At 45.4% G+C, this 11,042-nt stretch overlaps 1 protein-coding gene across 1 annotated transcript; it reads right to left on the bottom strand.

The window, feature by feature from the left end:
• Window positions 1-3,940: 3,940 nt before the first annotated feature.
• LOC125539520 (DNA-directed RNA polymerase subunit beta) lies at window positions 3,941-9,308 on the bottom strand. Its single transcript, XM_048702995.2, has 4 exons — window positions 8,935-9,308; window positions 7,622-8,066; window positions 7,156-7,271; window positions 3,941-4,631 (listed from the first exon to the last, which is right to left on the bottom strand). Exons 1-4 carry the CDS (start codon window positions 9,248-9,250, stop codon window positions 4,195-4,197), a joined length of 1,314 nt encoding a protein of 437 aa, XP_048558952.2. The 5' UTR covers window positions 9,251-9,308; the 3' UTR covers window positions 3,941-4,194.
• Window positions 9,309-11,042: the final 1,734 nt, after the last annotated feature.

Below are 11,042 nucleotides of genomic sequence, written 5' to 3'. Positions count from 1 at the left end.
CGCAATGGCAACGGAGGCCATGGCAACCAACTCATCCTCATCATCCTCATTGTACTCTTCTTGTACCACCAACGCTTTGGGAGGACTCTTCTTGGTGAAGTTGCTCTTGTTTGGGAAAGACTTGGCTTTGTCCTTTCGGATGAGCTTGCCACCATTGTCTTTCCTCTTCTCATACGAGAACTCTGCAACAAAATGGCTCACATTGCCACAATTATAGCAAGTCCTCACACATTGCTTGCCCTTCGTGCCACTTAAGTTGTTTTTGTTGAAGTTGGGCCTTGAGTTTTTCTTGCTCCAAAATTGCCTTGAAGCAAGAGCCATGTGTTCATGATAGGCATACTTTGTATCTTCGGGGTTGCTCTCATCTTCTTCTTTGTCCTCTTCTTCCACACTAACCTTGGCCTTTAATGCAAGGTTGGGCTTCTTTGCTCTTTGAGAACGTAGCACCGCATTGTCGGCGGTCTTGTCCAAGATGCTCATGGCCACAAACTCATCCAACACTTCACTTGAGGACAAAGTGTGGAAGTCCGGCCTTTGACGAATGACGGAGGACATGGCCTTGTGGTAAGGCATCATTGCCTTGAGGAATTTGCGCTTGATCCAATTGTCATCCGTGTCCTTGCTCCCATGATCTCGGAGTGAGACCGCGAGTTTGGTTACTCTCCAATAAAGCTCACGAGGTTCTTCATCTTCTTTCATAGCAAACGATCATCGGCTTCATCTTGCACTACTTCATAGTTGGAGAGTTGAATGCTTGTGCTTCCCCGGTAGAGGGAAACAACACAAAGCCATGCATCTTTGGCCAAGGCGAAGGGCCGAAGATGAGGAAGATCTTCGGGTGGAATTGCATCTTGGATGATGAAGAGAGCATTTTCATTGAATTGATTATCCGCGGCTTCTCTAGGGGTGAAGTTGCTTGGGTCATGCGGATAGAAACCTTCTTCAATGATTCTCCAAAGATTAGTATTCACATGATTTAAATGATGCTTAAAGCGATAAACCCAAGAATCAATGTCCTCATTTTTCACAATCTTAGGGGGAGGACCGGCATGATTCAAATGAGTAGAGGGAATCGGTCCACCATAAACAAGTGGAGGTTCCACATGGGCAAAGATGCCGGTGCCATTCTTACCACTAGAAGAAGGAGCTTTTTCACTAGTAGCATCCCCCTTGTCGGAGTTAGCATCCGTCACCTTGTTAGTGGGATCACCCACTTTCAACAGTGTGCTGGATAGTTTAAGCCCTTCAATGAATTTATTAAACATGCTTTCAACCTCGGTCATCATGAAGGTTTTCAATGTGTCCAAGGCCACATTGAATTCCTCACGAGAGACCGAGGTTCCCCCATCGCCCGTAGATGAGACCGGATTCGCACCGGAGTGCTCCTCCACACCGTCTACAACGTCAACCATACTCTTCGGACGGCAAAGTCCTTAAAAAGAGACGAGGCTCTGATACCAATTGAAAGGATCGATATAGTTGACTAGAGGGGGGTGAATAGGCAGCTAACAATTTTTAGCCCCTTTTCTTTGTCAATTTAAAGTTTGCATCAAAGTAGGTTGTCTAGATATGCAACTAGGTGAGCAACCTATATGATGCAACAACAACAAGCACACAAGCAAGCAAGAGATGCAACGCAATATAAGCTTGCACAAGTAAAGGTACGAAATAACCAAGAGTGGAGCCGGTGAAGATGAGGATGTGTTACCGAAGTTCCTTCCCTTTGAGGGGAAGTATGTCTCCGTTGGAGCGGTGTGGAGGCACAATGCTCCCCAAGAAGCCACTGGGGCCACCGTATTCTCCTCACGCCCTCACATAATGCGAGATGTTGTGATTCCACTATTGGTGCTCTTGGAGGCGGCGGCCGAATCTTTACAAACAAGGTTGGGGCAATCACCACAACTTAATTGGAGGCTCCCAACGATACCACGAAGCTTCACCACAATGGACTATGGTTTCGTGATGACCTCAACCGTCTAGGGTGCTCAAACACCCAAGAGTAACAAGATCCGCTAAGGATTAGTGGGGGAATCAAATTTCTCTTGGTGGAAGTGTAGATCGGGGCCTTCTCAACCAATCCCAAGCAAATAAACAAGTTTGATTGGCTAGGGAGAGAGATCGGGCGAAAATGGAGCTTGAAGCAACAATGGAGCTTTTGGGGGAAGAGGTAAGTCAACCTTAGAGAAGAAGACCCCCTTTTAAAGAGGGGGGAGGACAATCCAACCGTTACCCCCCAAAACAGCCCCGCAGAGGGCGGTACTACCGCAGGGGGCAGCGGTACTACCGCTCCCCTCGCGGTACTGTCGTGCAGTCTGGGAGGGCTAGCGTATGAGCAGGAGTCAGACCCAGTGCGGTATTGCCACGGTGGTAGGGCGGTACTACCGCTCCCGAGCAGTACTACCGCTTCTACTGTCGTTGCTTAGTGCCGCACAATCCGACACGAGAGGCGACCCCTCAAGTCGACGCGGTAGGAGCCCGGTACCGCAGCGGTACTACGGCTGAGGACCCACAGGCGGTACTACCGCTGGGCACCGCGGTACTACTGCTGGGACCAAATCATACTCATAAAAAAGGAAATGAAACCTCCATCGAAGCGGGAAGGCTCAGAGGGTGTGAAAAGGATGTGTACGTATTGATTCCACCCCAGCCTTACCAAAGCGGACCCCCTCTTGATAATACGGTGACTCCTACGAAACAAGTCCACCAAAACAGAAACGAAAGAGCTACACCGTCTTGATTAAAACTCGAGAGAAACAAATCGTCTCGTGCCAAAAGATGAATCTCTGAAACACTCAAAGCACACGATTAGTCCGCAAACATGTTGTCATCAATCACCAAAACTACATCGAAAGAGATATGACTTAACTGATCTGCTGTTGAAGTTGGATTGGCACCAGCTTCGATCCGGTTAGGAATCAAGTGGTCGGGTAGATTCATGTTCCCATGAAGGATGCGCATCACAATGATGCAGAGGCCAGGTTATCCATTTCAAAATGAAAGATGCATATGCATATTAGTCCGGACCTGACATGAATTGGTGGCCCTTGATTCACCGACTGGCCATATGGTTACTTGCGTACTTGCTCTGCCCTGTTCGGCCTGCCGCCGGAAGTACTTCCTCCGTTCGGAATTACTTGTCTCGGATATGGATGTATCTAGAACTAAAATACGTCTAGATACATCCATTTTTAAGACAAGTAATTCTGAACGGAGAGAGTAGCAGCGGCGTGCTTGGGCGTGGTGGTTGGAGCCTTCGTGCAGAAGAACTGGTGAAGATGAAATAGCCGCTGCAGAGATGACGATGGCGGCTCCGCGATGGTGATGGCCCTCTGTTCGTTATTTGCTCGTGCACTCGTACTAGGATCTGTGATGGTTGCGGTCTTCCACGACCTGCTTGCCCCAGAACTGTCGATGCTCTCATGCTCACACGCTGGAGATCCATGCGTAGAAAGAAAATTTCCCTCAAAAAAGAAGTGCAGAAAGAGGAAACAAGTATGCAATTTTTGGGGGTGTGTGCAGCATGGAGCTGGCCGTGTTCAGTGGCTCTTGGCCTAAAGCGTTTTCGTGAGAACTATTTTCCTTATGGCAATGCTGTAAGCTCGGTAACATTACCTAGGGAAACTAGGCTTACAACCGCTGACAAACGGGGATTGTGTTAACAGAGGCCACAGGTTATGCAAACATTCATAGATTGTACAGAACTTATACCAGTGCTGTTGTAGAAAAAAAATACACCTAATTCTTTGGTTCTCAGAACTGTGTCTAATTACTCTTTCGTTGAGAAAGTGATCTTAGAATGAAGTACTCCCTCCGTCCCATAATATAAGATATTATTACAACCAATATGTCAGCGGGTGGGTCTAACTTTTCAAAATGCTCCTTCAAGGTTGTATTTGTTTATGACCAACAGCATTAATAAGACTAGGCTACAGAGTACCACTCAGAAAACAACCTCTCTTTCCACCATATCATGCGGGCATGAAACTCACACATCTATAATCAGGTCTGTTCTACCTAGAAATATCTCAGGGAATAAAACGAGAACTTGCATTGGTTTTATAACCTCTGCAAAGTGCCACAAGTTATACTGAATTAAAGTAATAAGAACCAAGACCATGTGCAAACCTTATACAAAAACCTACCAACAGATGGCTGTTCAGTTAGCGTAAAATTAAGCCCCGTGAAACAAAGCCTTTAATCATCCTCTCTTCTGAGCATTGTGCCTGATATCTGAACGTATGCCATCTGAGTGTAACCGTTGAACACTGAAGCGTCCAATCTACTCAGGCCAATTCTTTGAAACAAGCCATGGCGTCCATCTTCAATGATAGGATCAGAAGCGCGGGCTGGGTCATATCTTGTCTGATGAGTTAAGGACGGCCCAGCAACAGGAGGTAGTTCCCAATACAGATCCAACACAGATTCAACAAGCCTGCTGTTCTGGAAATGCTCTTTGTGTGAGATGGCCTCATTGCTATGGTTGAAATTGTCACGCATGTAACCTCTGACACCCCACCATGCATCATCCTTTCCACATAGTTCATCTATGTCCACAGCCTTCCCCCAAAACTTCATTCGTTCCGACCTTAATCTTGCTTCGTCACTATCCCAGAAGCAGCTATGTCCACCACCTTGCATGTATAAGAGTAGTAATTAGTTTTGGCAATAACGGATGCCTGCCTTCTGTTAGTTTCACCGCAAGGAATCTTCAAGAGAATACTACTACCCAGCTAAGACATTGCGAGAACATGTTCAAGTGGGAAAGGATCAATTGAATTACTCCAAACTTCACTTGTACTATAAACATTAGAAAGCATTCAAAGTACCAAGGAGGTACGTTAAATATTAGGAAAACATAGTACCACTACTTACTTGCGACAAAAAACATACAGTATGGAACACTAAGTAGTTGCCATGAAAAGAGTACTATATGGTATGACCATACAGATATAATTTTCAAACTGTGGTGGTCCAAGGAAGGGCATGTTCAGTAGTGGAGCTTAGTGGAGATCAACCTGGGCCATCACCCCCCCCCCCCCCTGGTATTCGGCCCGTATGTCCAACTAAAATCAACCTAAAGCAATGTTTCTTGCCCCCCCCCCCCCCCCCCCCTAAATTCAGCCCAGGCTCGGCCACTGGGCATCTTACCCTTTGAGTTGTCTTCTACTAGTTATGATTGATCCTATTTGAATAGGTTAATTCAGTACGTGTTAGAGTCTGAATCCTAGTTGGGTTCTAAATCAAAGTCAAGTGTAAGGCTTTCCAATTACACGGCCTCCTCTGCAGCCTCTCATTCATATACTGGCTCTTGCATCTTTGTCTCATGTGTGCTTCCTAGCTTATAGCTCTATATATTCCGCTGCGTCCACCAAATCTGTTGCTCTTTCGTGTTTCTCATGCCATGCGAGTCCACCATACCTTAATCCATCAGCCTCTTTTTCTGGTCCTGGTCCTTTCTATACAACTTTTGTGGCCTTTTCTAGTCCTTGTTTTTATAGGATTTTTGTGTCCTCGTTTTGATCTATGCCCATTCTCTTGCCACAGAACTTCTATTGCCGCCGGTTTCTTGGGATAGTAGAGTTTCAACATCTTCCAGCAACTAGGTGGTTTGTGCTGGACCGGATCAAGCCGTTGCCATCTCCCTAGGAAAGGAGGGCCTCCACTTCAAGCGGAGGGCCAAAGCCTTACAACTTGTTCCATGTCACGAGGTGGAGCAACATCATGTGTTTTCTTCAGTTTGGGGCATCTTTGGGCTTATAAACCATGGCCGCCCCCATCCGTGATGTTGTGTATGTCGAGAAGGGGTGTCATGTTATGTATGTCTAGCACATGGCCCACTAAGCACCAAGTTACGGAGAGGATCCCCATCCGTGATCTCTCAGTTAGGAATTTATCATTTAAATTAGGATATATTCCCTCCATCTGGAATTACTTTTCGTAGAAATGGATGTATCTAGATGTATTTTAGTTCTAGATACATCCCTTTCTATCCATTTCTGAGACAAGTAATTCAGGACGGAGGAGGTATCTTTTAACTTGGGACTTGAACCAATTAAGGTTAAGATCCACGCTGTTTTGTCAAACTGGATCGTTAGGACTCTGTAAACAGACCCCCTATGAGGAATAAAGCAACCAATAATTAGAAGAACAGTTCTTCTATCTTGCCTCACGGGCAAGAGCCTCTCCCTTGTACACAATAGATTGCCAAACAGGAATGCACCAGAGACTCAAGCACTCTACTTAGCTAACTCGTAGAGGTTCAAGCAACCGTCTTGTGCTAGGCACACGCCACTGCTGCACCTCGTCGTTGAGCATGCTAATTAAACATCAATGCATAGTTAACCATGTACGGGCTCTTGTGAATGTCAGAGCATGTAACCATGCATAAGAAGTGATGGTTAGCTTCATAGATGTGCTTAAGAATGTCTATCACTTCTAAGCACCTCTTACGTTGGAGAGCATCTTATTTAGGTTACTATTCTCTAGTCAAAATGCAGCATGATGATACCATTTGTAATTGTATGATTATAAGAAATAGACAGGAATTTTTCTAAGCACCTCTTAAGTTGGAGAGCATCATATTTAGGTTGCTATTATCTACTTGAAATGCAGCATGATGATACCATTTATAATTGTATGATTATAAGAAATAGACAGGAATTCTTAACAATGATGAAGACCGGACAACATATTGCAGAAGACACATGAAATAGTTTCAAACACCATATATGCCTCAGTAAGAAAAGACTTTAAAAAACATGAAAACACAACTATAGCCAATATCATATATGCATTTGATAAGAAAAGATTGTTAAAAGTGGAAAAACAATAATCACTGGCACACAAAAATGGTAATCATGTCCAAAGCTTTTACCATAAAAAAAGAGTGGTAGGTAGGAAATTATATCTTATGTGTGTGATACTAATGTATATCACTCAAAGCAGAAGATCAAGTAGCTAACAAGTACTAGCAATTAAAATAGAAGTAACTAATTACCTAATCTAAAGTGAGGTCATATTATGAAGACAAGTTTATGCTACGCAAGTGATGTTAACAATATAATCATCTCGATTCAAGTAACAAAGATACATGCAACATTTGATACATAATGAGGACTTAGAATGTACAAATGTGGCGAGGTCACACTTACACACCTCTGATGTGTGATTGATCACATATCTGTCTCAAGGAATAATGGTCGCCTGTACCAGTGTCATAGTTGTCCTCAAATATGAGATGCCGGAATCCAGCTTTGTGTGCCTGCTTTAACCTGCACATAATAGGTCATGGACTAATTGTAAATTCGAATTGATACGCAGATAAAAATCAAGAATATACAAATAGTGCTGCTATGATGCTACAAAACAATACGATGTGATATACTCCCTCCGTCCCAAAATAAGTGACTCAACTTTGTACTAACTTTAATACAAAGTTGAGTCACTTATTTTGGGACAGAGGGAGTATAAATTAAAGCTGGACATGTGGGCCTTGTTTGTGAGCTAATTCTAAGGATTTTGCTCACAAGAACAGAGCAGGTAGAAAACATTACGGATAGGATATAGTAGTATCAGCAAAAAAAATCAACATCAGCAGAAAAATTCTACAGGAAGAATTTACCTCTTCAGCTCACTTTGGTGGTCATCAAAGAAAACAAGCACCTTGCTGGGATCAGAAATGCCATGCTTCCTCAACAGTTTTTCCCAATCGACACTTCCAAAGTCAATAAAATCCTTCCCAGCCAGATAAGTGCAGTTTCCATCAACATACGCAGGTCCCTTCTTAAGATATTTCTCAGGGTGTCTGGGTGTGAGAGATATAATCCTAGTGTTTTGCATGGCCTGACGCAAAACCCAAGTTGAGTGCCCCTTGAATGCGCCACTCTCAATCATCAGGTTTGGCTTAAGCCATCGAGCCATAAACCAAAGCCCAAAACTGTGGTCAAATCTCATTCCATGCATGTTATTCTTGATAGGGCGTGTCTGATAGATTGGCACAAATTCTTCCAGACCATTAAGTAAATCTTTCGAAGTCCACTCCACTGTCTTCCCAGTTTTGGATCTGCCTTTTGTGCAGAAAAGGTATAAGGTAGTCTAATGAATAATGATGTTCTGTATAATGCATTTATTATTTGAATAAATTATGCAGGTGTGAAGAAGTTCATGAAACAATAACCACACCTTACCAAAAATACCTAACAACTCATAGAGAAACATAATCGTTCTCACTATTAACAACTTATACAGCAGGTACCAACTTAAACACCCACTCACTGGTGGCAGCTAAGATGATCTTATTGGGCTACTGTTGGAGGAACACAAACAAATAGAACTACAGCCGATCATGATTCCGTGCTTGCTCCTCTATAGAACTAGTGGAATGATGCTCCTCTATAGGACAAATTTGTACAGCCGAAACTTGTGCACCTTATAGGGATGACTGAATTATGCATCCCGAGCAGCTTACAAAATTATAGAACTAATAAGTTAGCGCCATTCCCGGAGTAAAGTATTGAGCAACTTGTATAATACTACCACTCAAAATTTCAGGTGAATCTGCAATGTACCAAGAACAAAGCTAACCCACACTTCACTGTCACTCTTAACTAAATAGCTATATCCACAAGCATACAGCAGTAGGAATAAGGTTGACATAAAAAAAGCGACAAGTTGCCATCAAACACGGACAATGGCAAACTACGGGTTTACACCTGACATGGACATCATATAATCGTTCCAAGGAGGAATTTATTACTCCCTCCGTCCCAAAATAGTCGAAACTAATGGTTCGAAGCTGGAATGATATGGACATGGACATCATATAGTCGACTAAATCGTTCGAAGGAGTAGCTGGCAAGAGCGCGACCGGACTACTCCAACAAAAAGGGAACTGGATCTATCTCGCGTGGAAACAAGAGAGGCGCGAGGGCTTACACGAGGGGACGCCGAGGGATCCGAAGTCGGAGGCCGCGGCGGCGTCGGGGAGGGAGAGGAAGCGCGCGTCGAGGCGCAGCGGCGGGCAGTAGGTCCGGGGGAAAGCTCGGCCGGCGAGGAAGGCGGCGGCGGCGAGGGCGAGGAGGAGAAGGGAGGCGGCCGCATAGTAAGGGGAGTGGAGCCGGGCGTAGGCCGCGGCGACGAAGGCAGGCTGCGCCTTCCGGGTCTTGGACTCGTCGACGTCGTCGCCGGCGTTGGTGGCCGGTGACGACGAGGAGGCACCGGCGGTGCGGGCGGAGAGGCCCGTGTCGTGCATACCGGCGGGACGGTAGGGGGACTGAAATACAGTGTTCGGTTCGGGAACGAATGTGGGTCGGTTCTAGTCTTCTCTTTGGTAGGGGTAATTTGGAGAAATGAAATGGTTACCTTTTGTTTATTTCGCATTTTTTATGTAGGAAAGATGAGATTATTTTTGCAGAAAAGGAAAGTTTATCAACCGCAAACACATTCATAACCTTTGAATAGGATTTCAGCCAAACAAAAATCACAAAAATTTGCTCGAAATCAGAGTATATCACTTTGTGGCCAGATCCATGCATATCCATGGCAGGATTCGTGGCCTCGAGGCTTTCGAGGAGCACCGCCAGCATCAAGCCTCCTTCTGGCAGGATTCTTTAGTCATGCTTCAGCATAACTGTAGCAGAAATTGGCGAAATCGCACAGCACTCGACACGCCAAGGATCTTGTGGTCTGCATAGGCTTCCTTGCTGGTTCGCCCTCGGCCAAATCTGCCGCCACCTAACAGCCGCAGGTTGCCCCTTCTGTCGCACTGCATCTCTTCCCCCAACGAGCCGCCGCCCAACCTTTCTTCTGCGTAAGCCACCGTTGCTAATTTTTCTTCGCCCCTAGCCCAGCGCCACAAAAGCTGCCCTCTCGCTACATCATGCCTCTCATCATGAGTTTGCCACCACTACTAGCGGCCTTCTTGTTAGTGCTCGTCTCCTTCCTGGTTCAACCACGATGATCCCGCATTGTCCAACCCCTAGGATTATGCTAGCCCTCGCCTCCTTCTCCCTCCTCTCGTCAGTTCTTTGGGCGAGGAGGGAGACGAGGGAAATGAGTGTGTCGACGGTGAAAGACGACGGGAGGGTGGAGGCTGGAGTGTGGCTTGGTCGAGAGGGAGAAGGTGAGGGGTGTGAGGTGTTCCGTGTGGTCCCTCCTATTTGGAGGTATGATCGCATTCCAAATTTGGGGAGAATATGTCGTTCCAAGGAACGAGTGGGTTCCGGCTCTTCGACCCAATCAAACACGACAACGACCCTTGGGTGCGGAACTGGTGCCTTACATTCCACCTGATGATCCGAACCAAACACACCCTAAAATAAGGGATTGTAGATTTGGAAATACTGGTGATCGGGGTCCCGTTGTGGGAATGGCCAAATGCCCAAATCGAAATGACGAAAAATTGTTACAGGGATCCGGTCGAGATAAAGAATGTCTCAGGAAAGAATGGATAAATGTTGAGCGTGTGATCTTTGATATATCTTTTTTACAAAGAACGTATCTGACCTGCTTTAGTGGACTAACGGCAACTCCAACCCAGATCATCAAATGTCCGCGGGCAACCAGGTGGGGAGGCCATTCAACCAAAGAGACCAAATGTTCGTCTATGGACTGGCCTCCTTCCTTTTGACATGGGTATCCAGATCAATGGCAATTTAACCATGCATTTAAATAGTTATAAACATGTACGATCAGAATCAAAAGCACCGGATGATCAATGATATTTTACATCTATGGATTCCAAAAGCTCACGGCCTGGTTGCCCATGCCAAAGGCCTCAATTTGGGCCTCCATTTGCATAAAACACTTCAACGTGGTAGCACAACAGTCTTGAGCATACTTCACTGCATCGAGATCCAAGTCTGCTGCCTTCACGGATGTCTTGAACTACTCAAAAGCGGCCTTTGTCGCAATCTTTTTCTCCTGAGGCTTGAGTTTATTTTTTTGCATGTCCATGAACATGTCAAAACTCTCCGTCTTCTTTTCCTCTTTGACCACATAGCGCTTGGCACATGCCTTACCTTCTTGGCCATGATGTCCTCAGA

This window comes from Triticum urartu, chromosome 2A (genome assembly GCF_056163025.1).
Source record: "Triticum urartu cultivar PI428250 chromosome 2A, HENAU_Tu73, whole genome shotgun sequence".
NCBI lineage: Eukaryota > Viridiplantae > Streptophyta > Magnoliopsida > Poales > Poaceae > Triticum > Triticum urartu.
The sequence above is the reverse complement of the archived record's forward strand: the minus strand, read 5'-3'. Positions and strand labels throughout refer to the sequence as shown.

Excerpts from the sequence above, each read along its gene's own strand:
- LOC125539520 (XM_048702995.2), bottom strand. The coding sequence starts at position 9,250 with ATGCACGACACGGGCCTCTCCGCCCGCACCGCCGGTGCCTCCTCGTCG. Across the intron at positions 8,067-8,934 it reads ATCCCTCGGCGTCCCCTCGT|GCAGATCCAAAACTGGGAAG; the intron begins GTAAGCCCTCGC and ends TCTGCACAAAAG. Across the intron at positions 7,272-7,621 it reads CACCAAAGTGAGCTGAAGAG|GTTAAAGCAGGCACACAAAG; the intron begins GTAAATTCTTCC and ends TATTATGTGCAG.